Consider the following 21,296-nt stretch of genomic DNA (forward strand, 5'->3'; position numbering starts at 1 on the left):
CATGAATTTGAAACGTTTACGGAATGAAACTGTATTTATCTAAATACACTAAGGGTATGCATTGTATTGCCCTATTTCTTCCACTGACACCATTTAAATAGCTATGACTACACAGAATGTGTTTACATGTATACTAACAGTGTTTTTATGTTGGTGGTACTCAGCGGTATGCATAACTCAAAAAAATGTTGGTTGTAATTTAAAATTCTTATAACTATTTCTACAAACAGTGAATTTGTTTCAGAAATTAATAAAATAAGCCTCTGATAATGTATTTAGATTGTGGAAACTCATCTTTTATCAAATTGTAGCAGTAGGTGAGTACCAGGACCTTCTTATAAGAACAAGAAAGCTGGGAAAACATACGTCATGAACTTATGAATTACAGAAAAAACTTAGGTCATGTGTTTTGTTCCTCATGTAACTAAATACACATACAATTCCAGGCATCCAAAATATTCCATTATACTCCCATGCTTGTCCTTCCCTCCTACATTTCACCTTTTGTCAGTCATGTATGGTGCCATATGGAAAGGATATTTGGATATGTCGACAGAGTAGACTAGACAGACTAAGCATTAGGTCGACACCTTGACCTTGTGCATGTCATTCTTTTGTCAATGTCAACCTTGTGCATGTCAACTTTTTGTCACTGTTGACCTTGTGCATGTCGATCTTTTGGTGTCAACCTACTGATTGTCTATCTAGACACTGTAGACCATTTAATCCAGAACCTACGAAAGATCCTTGCTTGCTCTTAAATACAACATGCTAACATCATTCCCAGTTATCTATGGTGTATTTAGATGAATGGGATGTTTGTAACAGTACATAGGGCCTGATTCAGAGTTGATCAATGTTGTGCAAAATCGTAATTGATCATCCAATGACCGCTCTTGTGTTCGGATTTAGCCAAAATAGCCTCAGACAAGGAAAAATATCTAATCAAAATCCCCATGCAATTTGACTGACTTTTTGTCAGTGATTGGTGGTGGTAACTGGATGTTTTTTGGGAGTGTCTGAAAAAACATAAGCGTACCCAGGCATTTTAAGCGCTGACCTCAATCAGCCTGTATCTGTTGTGGACAGGTTAGACTTAAGGTGGGCATACTTTAGGTATCATCTAAACTTCTCCCATCAGAGAAGTTGCCTGCCATACCCCCAGCCATATCCCAGTAAGGTCCCGGTGGCAGGATGGCATGCAATCCCAGCCAAGCCTGCTCTGCTCTGAAGCAATCCAAGAAATTGCTTGTCCACGGGACCCTGCATCGCATTGGACCTGCTGTCATTCACCAGCAATTTGGGCTCTTTTCCTGCGATTAATCGCTGCAATCACAGAAATAGAGCCCAAATTGCATGTGAATTGCCTAGTGTATGGGGGCCCTTACTCGCAATTGCACAGACTGGGAAAATCCAATGGATGGTGAGTAAATTGTATGTGGATGTGCAACAGGATAGCAGATAGCAACATTTTCGCAATTCACTCACAGATTTACATACTAGTAGTCAAATCAAAAAGAAGAAAAGAAAACCACTTTTTGTGGACGTACTCATCCCTCACATAAAAAGGGAATATTATTAAAAGTGTAAAGCTTTATTGGGGTAATTTATTTTAATATATCCTTGAGTTTCATTTGTCTTATATAATTAGTAGGTAATGGGTATTTTAACCCCTATGCTTATATTTTATTGCTCAGAAAGTGCCCTTATGTTAAGGCTAATCAAGCTAAATACAATATAAAAACAATAATAGAATATTTAGAAAAAAGTGTAGAAATATTAAAGATTAAAATCCATCCCTGCTGTTTAAACAGTAACATATAACACGCTAGTGTGACAACCCTTGAACAGGGACACCAGATCAACAACAACACACATACAGGGATGGATTTTAATCTTTAATATTTCCATACTTAATTTCTTTTATCTGACTATTCTATTATTGTTTTTATATTATATTTCCCTTGATTAGCCCTAACATAAGGGCACTTTCTGAACAATAAATTGTAAGCATAGGGTTTAAAATACACATTCCCTACTAATTATATAAGACAAATGAAACTCAAGGATATATTTTAATAAATGACCCCAATAAAGCTTTACACTTTTAATGATATTCCTTTTTTTGTGAGGGATGAGTGCTCCACAAAAAGTGGTTTTCTTTTCTTCTTCTTGATTTGACTGTGTATCTCTAAAAACCATTGGACAGCACCAATACAAATCATAATAATTCTTATAAAAATAAGATATTCCAGAAACAATATAATATCCCTCCAGATTGTACTTTAAAACAACTATCTTGGTGCGGGACTCCTCTAACTTACATACTTTAGGGTAGGTTCTAGCACAGTCTGGGCATCAGCTAACTACTGTACTTGCAGTCATATGATCTGTATTTCAAATTCTGCTGTTAAAAGTCTGATCTTAAGGAAACTCTTTCCTTTTTTGGTTGTTTAAAATGCTACAAAGTGCAGTATTTAACACAATTATCAGTTATCTAATGCTATTCACCATGAACAATATCAGCAAATGTAAAACTAATGGACAGAGATTTACTAACAGTGATAAATGCTATCTGTGCCGGTAGTGAAAGCTGTTCAATCCTGACCTAAATTGTTCAGTAACAGTTATTAGACAATGTGATGAACACACTATGCTTTTTGCTTTGTTTTTCTTTAATGACTTACATGATTTTATTTTTCCATGCATTCCACACCACATCGCATTAGAGTGATTCCAAGGAAACAAATCCAAGTGATCAATTCTAAAATGATTCTGGTATTTACATATATGGGAATCTTTCAGTCATATGAAAAATGTCTTGTATTTCAACATAGAGACGTATGTGAATTGTTAGCAGTTATTTAAATCTTTAAGGTAGATAATGATTAAATAATTACCGAAGGCTAAACGTTAATTAGTGTAGATTATTCTGACAACATTTGATGTGCATATATACAAACTTGGAATATTTATTCACACACAAGACATTTTTCTTAGGGGCAGAGTTCAATTAAGATGATCCAAGCTAAGTTCACATTACAGTAAAGCAGATAAAGAATTTATAAGCTTTAACCATGTGTCCAGAAATATTAGTATGCAGTCCTTTGGCTACTTAGTTCATCACATATTAATTTTAACCCCTTCAGTGGTGTTTTTCTTTAAGGTAGCACTCTCCAATGGGCGTGTTTTTTAGGGGGAACGCTACCTTAAAAAAAAACACCACTCTGTGTCCCGCAGCACTACTGAGCACTATGTCAGCTGCTGCCCGGCCCTGCCCTCCAGCAACCCGGTCCTGGGGGGGATGCGCCTCCGAGTAACCGAAGATAACTAGCGGCAATCCTGAGAATTTTCTGAGCACTGAGGCACAGCCTAGAAAATTCTCAGGATTACCACTGAAGGGGTTAAATCATGTTCCTTGCATTCAATTGGATTACACATACAGTATGTGTCACAGACATAGGAGTTATATGAAAATTTTTTGCATGGCAACAAGACTATCATTTTGTTATATGTCACACCACCTTATTATGTCATGAGGCTATTAATGCAAAGCTACATTGCTGAACACTACTTTAGGACGCCCTACGTGGCAGTACTCACCGGATTCTGCTGTATTTGAAACAGGGATGTGCTGCTGGCGCTGGTACACAATGGCGCCTACTGTTGCTAAAAAGAGAAAATGCCACATTTGAAAGCCAAATCGTCACTAAGTGCAAGTAATGGCAGAAGAGCCCAATGCAAGCTTAATGCAGACTCTTTGTAAGCAGCACCACAAAGGCTGTAATTTGTAAGTGTGGTTTTATTCCTCACTTACTTAGCGTTATAGAGAACTTGGTGTGTGTATAGACATTAATTGTGCTTTTCATAAGGGCTTAGATTAAAATAAATTTTCAACATTTCTCAATGTTTAGGCTAAAAGCTCTGAATTAAAAAGTGCATCTGTTATGTCAATGCTGTAACATGTTTAATTTACAATATGGCACATTTTAATTTATTTGAATCTTAATTTACAAAAGAAACTGCTAAGATCCATTCAAACTCTTTATTTGACCAAATTTCTAATAAAAAAAAAGAGTAAATTGGTTAAATAAGATTCTGTTATGTGATAAAATTGCATCAGTCGGCAGCAATGTTGTCAAGGAGACACTATGATGAAACAGATACTTTGTATTACACATGCCCACTGTGCATTCCTTAGGACCCAGGTACTGAGTGGGTGTGGACAAATACACTGTAAAATACAAACACTGTGCTGTAAATTGCAATAAGGGACATTAGGCCTCCTTAGAAGTTGGCATGGACCTCAAATGGGTTCAGTGGAGAAGAGGCACATGTCAGAAAGCTATTAACACAATCAATAATATACTAGCTGATGTGCCTGGTTTCAACCAGGCAATGGATTGCTGGGCGGAACATTTTACCCCTTTTCATCCCCTTAGGAGTCAATTTATTTTTAAATCCTCCTTAGTGGATGGCTGCAAAATAACTGCCACAGTTTTCAGACCACCCAGCAGGTCACATATTCCAGGTCACCCAGCAGGTTCACAGGGATAACTCTCTGGCCCATATTCAATGCGGCCGGTGAGGGGGTTAAATGGCGGGGATCTCTGAAAACAAGTGACCCTTGTCATTTAACCCCCGCACTAGCCACTCACCCTATTCAATGTTCTGGGGGAACCCTCGCTGTCAGATGACGGCAAGGATTCTCCCAAACAGTGAGGCTTGCGGCTAATGCAGGGAGCTCGCTGCATTAAGTTGCAAGCCTCGCTGTTCTGGCGGCTGCAAAAACCCAGCAACCTGGAAACGGTGTGTGCAGGGGGTCAGCTGAATACTGACTGTCACAGCTCGCAAAAGTCAATGAATATACCCCACTAACTGTGATGTATTATAAATGGCAGGTGGACATTTACAAACCAACCAATTACAATGCCAATATGTTTCTGTAATTCCACAGACCAAGAGCTTTAATTTGGTATATGATGTGCCCTGCTCACACGACGGCATCACAGAAATACTTCACTTATAAAAGTCATCCTTCTGCTATTAATATATAGATGTCCCCTGACAGCATACAGCAGAATATTGCTGCAGACAGTTCAGGTTTATTAATATATACGTTGGCAAGCATGAGGCCTTGAAGCAATGTGAACTTTAACAGTATAGGTTTCAAACACGAACTGAGTGAAAAATGCACATCGACAAACTGTAATTTTGTAAATATCTTTATAATAAATCAATTTTAAAAAAACGCTGTAAGATTATTACATTTATGTTTAAATCTTGTTGAAGTTTATGCTGAGTATGGAAAATAAAGACAGCATTTTGCTGTTTGTGAGAAGAGTGAAAACTCATTTTAACTAAAGCATTTTTTGCTGGCAAATTTAGTGAGATTCTTTTATACCCACACCTCAAACTCTATTGTGTGTTGTGACGGCTGTTACTGCAAAATGACAGAGGTCAAGAAATATGTGTCTTCCTCCGAAATACAAAAAAACTAATGTGGTTCCCAACCTTTTTTCTCTCCCGTACCCCTTGATTAGGCTTTTCATTGATGAGTACCCCCTCCTCTCAATTTAAAATATAGACAGTACTTATGAGTGGAGTGGAAGTGAGTGGTATGCGTATCCTTATGCATGGCCTTATATTAAGGAGTAGCGGACAGGAATCGTGCCCTTCCGTGTCTGGCCGATGGTTGTGTATTGTCTCCAGGGTTCCCACTAACACCTGTAGGATTAATGCCGCTGCTTCTTCCACCCGTGTCAGTGCAGGGCAGATGATTACTGATGTCTGAGGACAGCATGGGTAGCTCCCATTGGCTTGCTGGTCAGGCAAAAGCACAATGAGACACTGATGACGCTGAAGACAGAACCATAAGTGACACAACATGGCTCTTCTCCATAGCAATGGTCTTCTTCTTCTGCCATCAAAATACTTTTTTTCATCTTCCGCCATTACCAATATTATTTTCAAGTACCCCCCAACTGGTCTGCAGAGTACCCCCAGGGGTACTAGTACCCCAGGTTGGGAACCACTGATCTAACAGAAGGACATTGGTAAGTCGATCCCTAGAGAGGTTACATTTGGAAAAGAATATCATAAGTGCGGGGTATGGATGTCATTCTTGTGTGACGTGATTCATCTCCAAGATAATTTAATTAGATTTCTGTCTGTAGCCTGATGTTGAAATAAAAAGTGCTGAGAGATTTGAAAGCCTGACATAAGAAGATATATATATAAATCAGGTTTACCTTAATGGGGTAAATATACTAAGGCCAGTATTCAATGCTTTGGATTCACCATTTTTTCCAGTGAATCGGACTGTTTCCACTCGCTGCAGTGAATCTTTTTACTGAAAATCTGATTCACCCTATTCAATTTCACTGTTCACCGAAAGCGAACAGTGAATGCCGGCCAGTTCTCCATGTCATGCTCGCTGCAACTCCCTGGTGTATTTCAATGGGGTGTTCACTGTTATTCGCTGAGAGTGTATTCAGTGCTAGAATGGAGAACTGCTTTCAGCATGATTTTCGCTGTGATTCACTGCTTTGCATTCAACATCTTTTTAAGGTGAACTGGAAAGTGTTCTTTTAAAACAGGGAGCCGCTCATTAGATATTCACTGCACTGGGTCCCGCTCATTACATATGCACGAGCAGGACCAGTGCAGCGCTCCCTTCACCTCCCCGCCTGCTCTGTCTCTCTCCCCTGTCCAGCGCAGGCAGGGAGGCTTCCATGCGGCATTCGAATAGGGGGAGAGGGAGGGCTGGCTGCAAATCCACCAGCCCTCTGGAACCCGGCGAATGTGCAGTGAATCCTAAACAGGATTCGCTGCACATAGTGAATAAAAACATTGAATACTGCCCTAAGATGGGGGATCTATTAAAGACGGGATGTTGCCCATAGTAACCAATTCGATTTTACATCTTATTTATTTTGCACCCTCTAGATCAGTAATTCTCAACCTCGGTCCTCATGACCCCCCCCAACAGTGCACGTTTTCCAGGTCACCTCACAAGTGCACAGGTGCACTCATTATTCACTGACACATTTTAAAAGATCACAGGTGGAGCTATTTATTTCACCTGTGATTCTGGAGACCTGGAAAACGTGCACTGTTGGGGGGTCCCGAGGACCAAAGTTGAGAAACTGTGCTCTAGAAGATAATAGATAGAATCTGAATGGTTGCTATGGGCAACATCTCATCTTCAATAGAACTCCCATCATACCAAATTTTCTTCTGTGAATCATACCACACATTCATTCCACATAGATTTGGGGGATATTGTTTACCTACCCACTGCATATGGTACTAGACAAATAATGCCTCATTTATTTATTTATTTACAGTTTCTTATATAGCGCAGCAGATTCCGTTGCGCTTTGCGATTGACTCATAATGCCTTTCCTATGCAATTAGTAAGTTACCCTCATAAAAAACATTATACTATATATGCTTTGTTTGTAAAAATCTCTTAGTGTGTATACACTCTATCATTTGTCCTGGAGCTCTGGGAAGTTCAAGCATAATCATTAACAATACTAATGTATTGTTCATTAATCATTAACAATAATGTATTGTTTGCAAGTTGTCTACAGTTGTATAATAACCCTACAGAAGTCTTAAGGTTCATACACATTGAGCGATTTTGCACAGCGTGTATGCTGACCGATGATGGGGATATTCGCTGGGCTGCAAAACGCTCAGTGCATATACACTTAGTGTTTTTTGCCCGATTTAGTGATTTTCCTGGGGGTGGGCGACTTTCCATAGAAGGACTCTATGAAAAGCCATCCACCCCGTTGCTCATCTGCTGGTAATACAGCAGATGAGCAGCCGGGACAGTGATGAAGCGGGAGCTCACATCAGCGCTCGCCGCTCATCGCTGCCCCGTACACAATGGGTGTCTTTCAAGCTGAAAACAGCTCAAACAAATAAACTGAACTGCTTTAAGCTCAAAGTCGCCCAGTGTGTATCATATACCAATAAAAATACCATACCAGTTTTCCAAGAATAAAAGTTTTAAAGTAAAGTAGTAAAACATGTGTGAAAGTCTTTAACATATATCTTTTTTTTAATATATGTTTTTTATTGTAATGAGGCATCAGTGAAAATGTATTACAGCGATATAAAATATTAATAATAATATAACTGTTTTCATCCAATCAAAAAAATAAAAATAAAGTTACATTTTTGTAAAAATAATGGTATTTGTGGAGGCGTATTGTCCAGCCATCCTTATAAAATTGTCTTATGACCCACTGCACTAAGGACCAATAATATTTTTTACTATTTAAAGGCATACGTTGATGGGGAGGGAATATTCTCAGAATTGCCCACTCCGGTGTGAATGGAACCTGATTTATCAATTTTCCCTCCGCATGTCCACAAATCAGGTGCCAAAAGTACTGCACAAATGGGCAAGACCATAGGCAATGGAAAATATCAGCATTTGTCTGGTGGCATCTTAGGCATATGGAGTCATCAATGGCTCCCATTTGGTAATGTTGTAACAGGGAGAGATGTATAATTAAAGGTATTTAAAAACATTTCTATTTACATGCTGAAAGATAACGTATTCCTGGAAAATACTAATGCCTTTTCCAAATCAGGCATTGTTAAAGCAGGAAAGTGTTTTAGCCAACTGGACATTCCTCCCGATATTTTTGCATTGTCCTGTATAGGCCTCAAGAAGTTGTGGTTACATAGTTACATAGTAGGTGAGGCTGAATAAAGACTTGTGTCCATCTAGTTAGTGGTGAATGGATAAAGATTTTCTAGTAGGTACCACATATGTTAACAGTGTATTGTTCCAATCGAGTTTTGAAGAATGATTTATAACATGAGTAATATAAAACCTCATTTGCAGAAAAGCTAAAGGATATGGAGTAACTATTGCAAAATTATTTGACAGTTCTGAGTATGTTAAAGAGCATTCCTTATCCACAGACACAAGGTTACATATAGTGGAAATTCCCGCTACTCTCCATAAAGTAAAGGGGTGTGCAGCCATACCATCTAAAAAGTTTGGGTTGTTAAATAGGGATAGGTGTAAAGAGTAATATGGATTGAGGCCTGCTTTATGCCTTAATATATGCCATAACTTGGAACTGGTAGTCCATAGCAGGGGATTCGTTCTAACTGAGTCAGGAACCTCTTGGTCGTGTAAATGAAGGAAACTAATTAAGTCACAGTTATTTAAAAAAAAGTCTGTTCCAAAGCTGTATCAGTATATGTCATAGTTTTGTGGAGCCAATTCCTTAAATGTCTCAGAATCGTTGCATAATTACATGTTACAATATCTGGTAAATTTATTCCCCCGTTAAATTTTGGTTGCTGGAGTTTCCTCAAAGCGATCCTAGCCCTTCCGTCCCTCCAAATGAATCGTCTAATAAGCATGGTAAGGTGTGTTACATCAGATTTCGTAAATAAAACTGGCAGGGATTGAATAGAGTATAGCTCCATCTTTAGTAGATTAGCCCTGCCCAAAAAGGAGAGCGGCAACTTTTCCTACAACCTAATATTGTCACTGAGCACATGTATTGCTCTATCAATGTTCATTTTATATAAGTTGTGTATTTTGCGGGGAATTAAGATCCCCAAATATGGATTATGGTCTTTTGACCATTGAAGGTGAAATGGTCTAGCCTAACCCAACTGCAGCTATCACCATGTGGATAGCTTTTATCGCATTTCATTCCTGAACAAAACCAACTTTAACATATATCTTATAAATAAGGCTCTTCACTCTATACCCTCTGGCACTGGGACACTTCTTTGTACTGTGTTCTGTGTTCCTCTCGTGTGGCATCTCTCCCTCTCCAGCTATCACTGATGAGATCAGCAGGCATCATGAGGCCCTTCCTGTCCAATTTAGGTTTAAAGCAGCCAGAAAGCAAATTCCCGGATCACACCATTCACACCTAACCCACGTCACCAAACTGGGAAGAAAGACCCAGGAAAAACCCAGGTCAATTGTAGAGTCGGGGACCTGGGAACACAGTCCCGTGTTGGTGTCTTATAGACAAACAAAATCCCAGGTTGATGCATGTTCATATTTAAAAACCCAGGATTTTGGAATATGTCTGAAATGGGTACTTGTTGCAATGATGTGATTATGAAGCACCAGTAGATATGGCAATGAATTATTTGATGTTACACTTATATATCTGAGTGCGACTTAGGCCTTTATTCTGATTGAGTTGGACGGATAAGAGTTCGGACAGATTACGTTTTTCAGCCCACTGTGCATGCGTACCGTTCACAATGCGCATGTGCGGCTGCCCACCACCGTGCACGGACGAAACACAGTAAGTAAATAAAACTAAGCCGTGCACGGTTGGACATAGTGGTCGTAATGAGGGTGTATCACATGGCGCACGGCATCAAAAGTGGGCAAAACTGGGCGTTAACCAGGGCGTGCTTGTGGGTAGAGACAACAAGTGCTGGGCGTACCCCTCGCATGAGTCTCCGACCGGTCGGAGCTTCTCACATCAAAAACACTCTTAAGAAAAAAGCAAGTCTCAAGCTTTGTTGACCAGCCGATTGGGCCTGCATTCACCCAGGCAATCAACATGCACAATGGCTAAAACAAGTTCAGCTGCATGCAATCCCTGCCCCAGCAGCATACAGCTTTCTCTCAATTATCAATTATCTACCTACATGCCAACAACAACACAGGAGGCATACTTTGCAAGTTTAACAATTCACACTAATATGAATTAATTTGTTTAGCAATTGGGTAAGCCAATTAGTTAATCGTATGCAATAAACAACATATACTTTGGGTAATTGGTTAATGGGTTTGAGTATGAGTTCCGTGCGGAATCATGCTGTCCCGTGTTAAACCCCCGCAGAGGGTGTTTGGTCGGCTGTCCAGCCGTCCGAACACAGGAAAACCATGCAAACTTTCTGGGTTCCGTCCGCACAAGGTGGCATACGTGCATTACCACGCCACTCCCTCTTATGCGGTAGACCATCCGAACGGATGCGGTGTCCTTAAAGGCGTGTCATCACTCACCATGTGGGTGCGCGGTTTGTTCGTTCGGATACGTGCAAACGCATATCCGAACGAATGAACCAGAATAAGGCCTTAATCCTAATCTGTAAATGAAGTGCTATGGGGTGGCGGCCGTGGAATTTTTACATGCAAAATTCTGTTGTGTTTCATATACAGACTCAGTGACACACAAGTGTCACATATCAAATTATTCAGCACAGTCTCCACATTTGTGGATCAAAAAGCATGAGAAAGGCACTCGCTGCTAGCAGTCAGGTGGGACCTGGCGGCTCATTTGTGTCACATCGCGTATTGAGGCTAGGTGTGTAAGAGAACACATTTGTGATAACTCATATATTATACTGATATAGATAGTAAAGTCGCTTTGGTAAATTTTGAAAAAAAATGACTAAATAAGGAAAAAAATGCTATACTATCACAAACTAAAAATGGCACAGCCTGTGTAGCGCTATATTTGAGTAAACACGATCTGTTGTGTTACTAACACATAGCAATGAAGAAGATTGCAAACCATGATTTCATACTTGAGACTGACACAAGACACCCCACTCCTTCACTTTAAATAGCAAGCAACGTTTTTCTAAACTTAATGCTTTCATTCACTAAACGACTCCACTCCTTCACTGGCTTTATGCCAAGAAACAATGTAAGGGCTTTTGAAGTCAGAATTAATTGTATCTGAAATGAAACACTGCAGGGTTACTTGTGCTTGGATAACATTCTTATACTGTACGAACACTTTGTGGAAACCACAAATCTAATAATGGTCTTTTAGAATTCACAAACATGTTGTAGTTAAGGTATATATCAAATTGCCCAAGGGTTGTAACTGAATTATTTTATGACACAGGCAATCATTTTTCTACTAGGAGGAATATAATACAATATGTTACAACTCTTCACAATAGACCTCCTTATAATCACTTCAGCTGACTTTAACTGTAACCTTTTTCATGTCAACATGAAGTCTCGGTGACTGAGTGCCAATCATGCAATTTTTTTTTAAATATGATTAGCAGATGACTACACAATTTGCCTGTTACCGAGTAAAATCAATGATACAATGTTAGAATTCCAGGGAAAAACTTGTGAGCGGTTTATTTTCCTCTCTCAAGTATGAGTCATTATTCCTCAGAAGGGGCTCTTAGTTTTAAAGTGGAACTAAGCAAAAAAATAAACTTTCCTATTACAGCTCAATGCAGTGACTGAGCATTTATGAATGCCTTCCTAAAGTTACATGTCTATAAAATGTCACCACGTTGGTATGTAGTGATAGATGGTGAATGCTGACCTCTCTTACTTACCAGTGTCATTAATGCTATTTCTATAACACACATCTACAGCCTCCATAACCTCTATTTAGGATTTGGGGATCGTGATTGCAATTGTTTTGTCAGAAATATATAGGAATATATAAGTACAACGCTAAGTAGTGATATAAATAAATGGTCATCACACTGGGGCGCACAAGCATGGAAATTCTGGTATGCCTGCAGAGTTTACAAAAACTTTCGCACTTTGCCCAGTCTCCCACATAGTCCACTGAGAAAAAGATTTGCCATTCGTATCCACACACTTATCACTGACCAGCTTTTGCTTACCACCTTCTCTTAACCAACATAGACACAAATATAGATAACATTTTAAATATACATTTAGTGTCCACTTTCATGTCCAGTGTCCCTCAAATCCCTGCCCTGGGCCCATAGGCGTGCGCACGGGGGGTGCCAGGGGTGCACTGGCACCCCCTAATGACCAGCATCAACCAATGATCCTCATCTACCTTCTCCCAGCGCCGCAGTCTCTGTTGGTCTGTCAGCGCTGCGGTGGTCACTCCAAACATGGCCGCCGTCTTGTAGGAGACATAGACTCCAGCGCTGGCAGCAGCAGGGAGCCGGCGCCGCAGTCTCTATCTGCGGTGGCCACTCCAAACATGGCCGCCGCCTTGTAGGAGACAGACACTAGAGGTCGACATGACCTCTAGTGTCTAAGAGGAGCGCAGCGCGCCCAGCACTACCCGGCTGGAGCGCTATTTACCATGGGGGGAAGTGACACCTCAGTTTCTAGTACAGAGTTGGAGCCTCTCTGGGAACCCTTTGATCTGTCCCTGGACCCTCAAGCCTCCCTGACACCCTGCAGCTCCCTCCACAGATTGGTGAGTGCCCATGGATTGCTGTACCCACCAACCCCTGTGTGTGTGTGTTTGTGTGTGTGTGTGTGTGTGACCCTTTGTACAGTACTATCTCTGTGTGTGACCCCCTCTACCCCACCTCATCCCTGGTGTTTGACCCCCCCACATACCCCTTTCACCTGTGTGTGTGACACCTTGGCCCCCGCTTCCCCCTTCCTCTGTGTCTGTGACCCCATCTACCCAAATTTACCTGGTGTCTGATCCCCTCTTACCCCTATTCCTGTGTGTGACACCTTGTACCCAAATACCCATCTTCCTCTATGTGTGTGACCCTGCTCAACCCCCTATCTATGTGTGTGTGACACACCATGCCCCCACCCTTGCCATGCTACCCATCCTTATCCCCTGGGTGTGACCCCCTGTACCCCTACCCCAATTTCTGTGGCACCCTCTACCCCCATCCTGTGTATAACATATGGTACAGATGTAGCGGGATTCATCTTTGTAGGGGATGGCGATGGCGTTGCCATCTCCATCCCCTGCCCCGCCGCCATCTGTATGCCGGAAGGGGACGCGCGCGCACGTCCCCTTCCGACGGTGCTGCCCTCAGTCGCCCGGTGCTCACACCGGGTGACCGCACCCCCCCGCAGCCTCCTCGGGTCCCCCCCTGCCCCCTCGAGCGGGAGGCGGACAGTAATGCGTCCGCCTCGCCCCCTGGATACTGAGACGCGCGTGCGTCTCAGTCAGATAGCGGCGCCGTGTTGCTGGTGATCCGCCAGCAGCATGCTGCTGGCGGATCGCCAGCAAGGATAAGACTTGATTCATCTGTACACTCCTATCTGTGTGTGTGTGTGTGTGTGTGTGAGTGAGACTACCCCAGTATTTTTTAGGCGCCTTTTATCCGCACACTTCCCATGTCTGTGTCACCCTGTACCTCCCTTCTATATAGAAGAGGGTTTCTTTGAGTAATTTTGCTATCGGGCCCACTTCTAGATACGCCCCTGAAGGAACCCCCTTGGCATCAAGCATGTAACTCCCCTCTGGGCAACAAACATGTAAGTCCCCTTGGCAATGAGCATGTAACTCCCCCTGTCAATGAGAATGTAACTTCCCCCATTGCACATAGCAACTAGAATGAAACCCCTGGAAAGAAGCATGGATTTTCTGGCATTGAGCATGTATCCAGTGACAATGACTATGTAGGTAAGCGGCACTTATGTGGCATAATATGCAATAGGCATTACGGTATGTCGTATAATGGGCATTACGGTGTGTGGTAATCTGTAACTTGTAATGGACATTATGGTGTGTGGCATAAGTGTAATGGCATTACGGCATGTGGCATAATATGTAATGAGCATTACGGTGTTTGACATTATGTGTAATGGCATTACGGTGTAAAATTTGTAGCGCGCCTTCGGCGCGCACTCTTCCTGTTTCTAGAGTGTGTATGTGGGGGAAATGATTAATTCATTGATGTCCAGTAGGTGTTAGACACACCCAGTAAGCGGTGATAGACCTGCCCCTCCAATGGTGCACCCCCTATTAAAATGGCCTGCGCACGCCTATGCCTGGGCCCTACCAAGATCAGTCAATGTGTTGACTACAATTACTGCAGATCCATCAGTTGCAAGGCACAAAGGAACTTCTATGTGAGCAATAGTCAACATCAGAGTCTGCTATTACAATTTTTTTCATCCAATGAATCAGCTGATTAAATCTGGCCAACCTTGGGCTACATACAAACTGGCATTACACTTCTGCATTTACTAAGCATTGCTAACTAAGTATATACAAAAGTGTATGAAAACTTGTGCTGGTTGGCACTGCAGTTTGTAGAACTTTTTATTTTATTTCAATGCATGTGACACATGTCAATGTAACTGAAAACATATTAATCTCAGTTGCAGTCATTAGAAACATAAAGACAAATGTATTAAGCTTGGTGAAGAGATAAAGTGGAAGGAGATAAAACACCAGCCAATCAGCTGTGTTTGAAAAATGACAGTTAGGAGTTGATGGGTGGTGCGTTATCACCTTCCACTTTATCTCTTCACCAGGCTTAATACATCTGCCCCACTATGGGATGTGGTTAAGAAGATTTTATATATGTGCACCAAAAGTGTTTTCCTTCAACAACTGAGTCATCAAAGATGTATATACAGAGGGCCTGATTATAGTTCACTCACAAAAGTAAACTCATTCTTTAATGGACAAAACCATGTGCACTGCAGGTGGGGCTGATGTAACGTGCAGAGAGAGTTCGATTTGGGTTATTTTGTTTCTGTGCAGGGTAAATACTGGCTGCTTTATTTTTACACTGCAATATAGATATCAGTTTGAAGTTTCAACCCCACCCAAATCTAACTCTCTGCACATGTTACATCAGCCCCACCTGCAGTGCACATGGTTTTGTCCATTAAAGAACAAGTTTGCTTTTGCAAGTGTACCGGAATCAGGCCCAGAATGTATTTGTGTGTGTGTGTGTGTGTGTGTGTGTGTGTGTATTTTCCTTTTTTTGGTATACTCTTAGAACACTTTAAACATGTTATAAAAAATGTAACCGATTTGAATAATCATATAGAATTCATATTAAAAGCACACATAAAAGCAATAATATGAATAGACATTTTACTTTTATTTTAATAAGCAATAAAAAATACATTTCAAATGCCAATTTGCACGTAGCCTAAGGCAATGAAAATAAAGCAAACTTTATAAGAAATAAGGAAGTGAATGAACTGTAAATTATAAGCGCAGTAAGTGTAAAACACCCAAAACTGAAACATATTTTTTAAAACTTACTTTAAAAGGAAGTTACAGGGATGAACAATTTATTATACTTGCTTTATAAACTAAGTGCTATGGCACGTTAACCACTTCACTGGCACACTGTATTCCTAAAAATCTCAGAAATTGTCTTTTTTTTTTTTTTTAGTGCCTTTCTTTTTAGATATTTTAAAAAATTTGGATTTAAAACATCGCAACAACAGTTAGGCACCATCGGAGCATCAGTAACACAGCAACTTTGATTTTCTCAGCAGCTGATTATCTGTCGCAGCTAACAGTTACACACTGGGGCAGTGGCGGAGATACCGTAAGGCAGCCCCCGCCGCTGCTTGGGGGAGCGGGGGCTGCTTGGGCGCTGGGTGCTGGACTTGTGGCAGAGAAAATAGTTATTGCGGGCAGCGGGAGCGGGGGCGCTGGGTGCCGGACAAGTGAGTGTCCGGCTGCGCACACTACACAGTATGCGGCTGCTGCTTATTGTGCCCATCTGCTAGGACCGCCCGCCCACCGCCGCCTGCCACTGCTGCCCGTGCGCTCGCTGAGTCGGCGCGGGCGCGGCCATGATGGATCTGTAAAAAAAAAAAATTGACGGGCGGGCAATATATCCAATGGGAGGGGGTGGGCGTCCGGGGGCGTGGCCTTGTAGTGTCAGACTGAGGCAGGGGAAGCAGCAGTGTCTGCTGGTCCCTGCCTCAGCTTCAACTGCTCCTACATCATCACGTCACACGCTGGAGCCTGGAGGAGCAGGGAAGCCAGCAGGAGGGAAGAACAGGAGAAAGTGAGGGAAGAGGAGAGACAAAGTCGTCCCACCCAGTGACAAACTTGTTAACAGAGGGTTTTTTTTATACACCAGTACTATTAAAAAAGTATATGTGTGTATATGTATATGTATATATATATATATATATCTATATATATATATATATAGATATATATACACACACCTACACACACACACACACACACACACACAGACTGTATAGGTGGGATCAGGCAGCATGGAGCACCGTAGTAAGGGGATGCAGGCGCATCTTCCGGGGGCTGGCGAATCTACCGCCAGCCCCTGCAAGAATGACGGGCACTCCATCTGTATGTATATATATGCATATGGAGTGCCCATCATTCTTGCAGGGGCTGGCGGTAGATTTGCCAGCCACCAGAAGGGAAAGTGCGCACACAAGATGCGCGTGCGTTCCCTTACTACTGTGCTCCATGCTGCCTGATCCCTCCTTTCCGCTCACCCCTAAACCTGCGCGTCTCCCTGAAGTGGAGACGGGCAGGGTACAAGTCCCCTGCCACCTGGAAATAGGGACGCGCGTGCGTGTGGGATGCTCGCGCGTCCCAGTCAGATGGAGCGCCGGCTCGCTAGCAGGGGCGTTCTGGTGAGTCCCAGCACTAGCTGAGAGGTGCTCCATCTGTACATTGTGAATATATATATATATATACATATATATATATGCGCATGTTTGTATATATATACATATATATATATATATATATGCCTTACCGAAAAGCCATGTGGGGGCACAGTAAATTTTTTGGCAGGGGGGAGCAAAATTTATAGTTACGCCTCTGCACTGGGGGTTATGGGGAAGTGGTTCCCCCAAGGCTGCTAATGTCTACAGCAGCTGGGTGGGAGGTCCCTCTGAGAGCAGCAGCTACAGAAAGATTATCTTCCTGCAGCCGCCCACTGTATGCACAGTACCTATCAGATAATGCACTGCCTGGCACAAATGATGCAACCATGCCAGGCGTGGTTAAAGTAGTACGGGATTCAAATCTCCAATCCATTGGGCATGCATGTACACATAGCTAAGGGGTAGAAGTCCCCCAAAACAAGCTGCAAAGTGTGTATCTGAGAGTTCTGCATTGTGTGCACAGCTAAGCAGCTTTTTTACTGGTTCACATTGATATGCTGAACGGTGTGTGTGTGTTTCTTTTCTAGACTATTGTGAGTTTATTAATCAATTTAGCGACTACTTTACCACTGCATTATTATAGTACACTAAATGGTACATATGTGTTTATTATTTTATTTAAGACACTGCTAATGTGCAGAAAGCTGCATTTATATTTTTTCCCTCAGTTTACTTGTTGGAGAGCCTTATTTCGCACCAGAACATTATGTACTGACCAAAGGGCAGTTTTAATGGAAGTCCACCATGTGCAGCTGTTGTGAACACTGAACAGACAACCTCTTTATAATATTTTTGAAGAAAATGAAGTGCTGCACATGTAGGCTGTATAAATGAATATTAATTATTCTATCTGAAACATTTGTAACAAATCTATTCACTAGCTCAAACATATAAGATACATTTCTGTTCTATTTAAAATATATACATGTAATTTCCTAAAGAAATAGTCTGCAGTTCATTTAAGGTACAAAAACATTAAACAAAGCAAACAAAAAAAATTCAACAAAATATGAATAAAAAAAATAAATGTATAAAAAATAGGTATATGTTTTCTTTTAGCTGTATAAATTTCCACAGGTATTAAACAGAAAAATTATTTCTAACTATTTTTAAAGTTGGTCCATACTCACAACGTCCTACTTTAGGCTATGTAGTGTCCCAATAATTGATAAAGCATCCAATTTTTTGTAGTAAGGAGTGGGCAATTGGAACCGTATCCTAATGAAAATTTCCCATGTAGCTTTTGCAATGTTTTGTGATTGTAGTTTAAAACTGGTACCAGGGCAGATGTAACATGTGCAGAGAGATTTAGATTTGGTGGGGTGATACTTCAAAGTGAGATCTATATTGCAGTGTAAAAATAAAGCAGTCAGTATTTTCCCTGCACAGAAACAAAATAACTCCCCCAAATCTAAATCTCTCTGCACAGGTTACATGTGCATATTGTTTGTCCATTTGAGAAGGAATGTGCCTTTGCGAGTGAACCAGAATAATGGCCTATTTCTGTATGACAATAAAATATATATATAAATGATTTAAATATAACAGAAATGCATATGTTCGAGCTAGTGAATAGATTTGCTACAAATGTTTCAAATAGAATAAATAATAAATAAATAACCGCCCAGTGTGTATGGACCTTAAGTGCAGCGCTTCATTTTCTCCAAAACTTGTTGCTTTCTTCTGTGAGGGTCAGCACCCCTCTTTCAAGTGAAGCTGCAGCCCAGACATAGTAGAAAGTATTTGTATACTATATTTATACCGTAATTTTTAATAAACACATATCACAACCTTTTCTTTTGTTGATTTCTCTTTATAATATTCACTTTTCAACAGAATATATTGTGTGCAATACAAGAACCATATAATCCTTATTTTAAAGGATACAGATAACATAGCAGATCATTGCCGGTAGCTAACAATCAACAGCTTCAGCTACTTCCCCTTCTCCAATCTATCTTTAGCGAAGTCATCCCTCAGAGGCTCAACACTGCACATGAAATCACTTTTCAAGAACATGACAGGGTGGCTTCAACATTCCCTATGAACTTCTCTTTCCTCAGGCAAAAAAGCAATAGCTATATTTTAGAGCAGCAATCAATGCAATGTTTTGGCACTTGACTGGCATTTTGTCGCCCTGTCTGTAAGACCCCATACAGAAAAAGCTAAGATCCATATGTTATAGAAAACAATGCTAATCCTTAATATTTGACAATGCAAATGAAAAGAAGTATTGTATTATACCTGAAGTATTGCTGTTATATATTATCAATGTATGTGAACAGTAAGGCTTCATAAAAGCAGACATTCATTTTAATAGTTTGGACTCTCTTAAAGCTTATACCCCTTTCACACCAGAAAATGCAGGGAACCACTCGCAAATATGGCCCAGGGATCATGCTGGGGCATTCACGGGTTGGCCCCTTTCACACCAGAAAAGTCCCTGCATTGTCTGGTGTGGAAAGGAGGCGGGCAGGCGGCGGGATGGCAGAATGGAGGCAGAATGGCAGCAGAGGAGGGCAGGAGGTGGAGAGTACTCACACTGGGTTGCTGGTCCTCGGTGCAGGCCAGGAATCCACACAGGAGGCGGGCGCGGATGACAAGTCAGACGGCGGGTGCAGATGAAGCAGCTCACTAGATGCAGTGAGGGCGCCAGAGAGCTGCATCATTTACATACGCCGCCTGTTCTGTCATCTGCACCCGCCGCCTGTGTGGATCCCCATCTGACAGCACGAACTGACAACCGGCAACCCGGGTGAGTACCCTCTCACACTGGCCAGGACCCCGGGTTGAACTCGGGAACAACCCTGCTCCATAGCAAGGTTGAAATCCCTGAAAATTTTCCCAGGAAATTCCCAACCTGGGAATTTAAGCTGGTGTGAAAGGGGTGTAAGTAGACATATTTTGAGGCTTATGTAAAGAAACCAGTATGTACACACTTTCTTACCTGCATTCCCTTACGTCAATTTCAACAATGTTCAGAAGGCTTAATATTCAGTAATGACTTTTTATATAAAAGCACGTTAGGCACTTGGTGCCTGATTCTGGTTCACTCGCAAAAGAAAAGTCTATTTTTAATGGACAAAACCATGTGCACTGCAGGGGGGGGGGGGGGGGGGGGGGCAGATGCAACATGTGCAGAGAGAGTTAGATTTGGGTGGGGTTTATACTTCAAACAGATATCTATATTGCAGTGTAAAAATAAAGCAGCCAGTATTTAGCCTGCACAGAAATAAAAATAACATCCAAATCGGAACCAGAATCAGGCCCTTAGGACCTGATTCTGGTCCATTCACAGCGGATGTTTGTTTCCACAGGAACCAATGTTTGCCGCATGTGCATGCGCAGGGTCATTTATGTGCATGTGCATACACTGGGTGCATCCATCCATAGCGAACAGACTGTATGCACCCAACAATGCGGACATTGGGAAGGGGGGTGGTGCGTTGGTCAAAAGGTACTCGCCCATGATAACGGCCAGCATTTCTTGAGCGTTTCCATGAAAACTTCCAGCGCTCTTATGCTAATGCATCCATGACACACATGTGTGTGTGTGTGTGTGTGGGGGGGGGGGGGGGGGGCATGAGGTGCCTGTCCATTTCCTCCTGAATGTACACCCGAGAGTCACTTTATATATGCATGCATGCACCACATCTTTGGCTGGTCCGCGACCATCGAAAGATGTGGGAGGTTTCCCAAGGCATGCAAATTGATGTTTATGTAAAATCCATTTGCATGCCGTGCAACGAATCCAGTGTGGGAATTGTCCCACCATTCTCAAGGCGGGTTCTGGTTGACTCGCAAGGGTGCGAATTTGCATTTGAGCGAGTCTACTAGAATAACCCCCTTAGTGTACCATTCTTTCAAGGAAGCATTGAGACAGCTAATAATAACGGCTTTGTAAGAGGCAAAGTGCGAGGTTGCGTCTTCACTTTCACCA

General features: G+C 41.7%; 1 protein-coding gene across 6 annotated transcripts in view; it reads right to left on the reverse strand.

Annotated features, from left to right (window-relative positions):
* The window catches only part of SFMBT2 (Scm like with four mbt domains 2), a 244,168-nt gene that overhangs the window by 98,913 nt on the left and 123,959 nt on the right, over positions 1-21,296 (reverse strand). For 5 of the 6 annotated variants that reach the window (XM_083183383.1, XM_083183382.1, XM_083183385.1 and 2 more), the window contains exon 5: positions 3,604-3,669. The exons of the other annotated variant lie outside the window; for it this stretch is intronic. In XM_083183383.1, the coding sequence (XP_083039509.1) occupies positions 3,604-3,669 (66 nt within the window). The remainder of the gene's footprint in view (positions 1-3,603; positions 3,670-21,296) is intronic. 6 annotated transcript variants of the gene reach the window in all.

Source organism: Crinia signifera, chromosome 4, assembly GCF_055691185.1.
Source record: "Crinia signifera chromosome 4, ASM5569118v1, whole genome shotgun sequence".
Classification (NCBI taxonomy): Eukaryota; Metazoa; Chordata; class Amphibia; order Anura; family Myobatrachidae; genus Crinia; species Crinia signifera.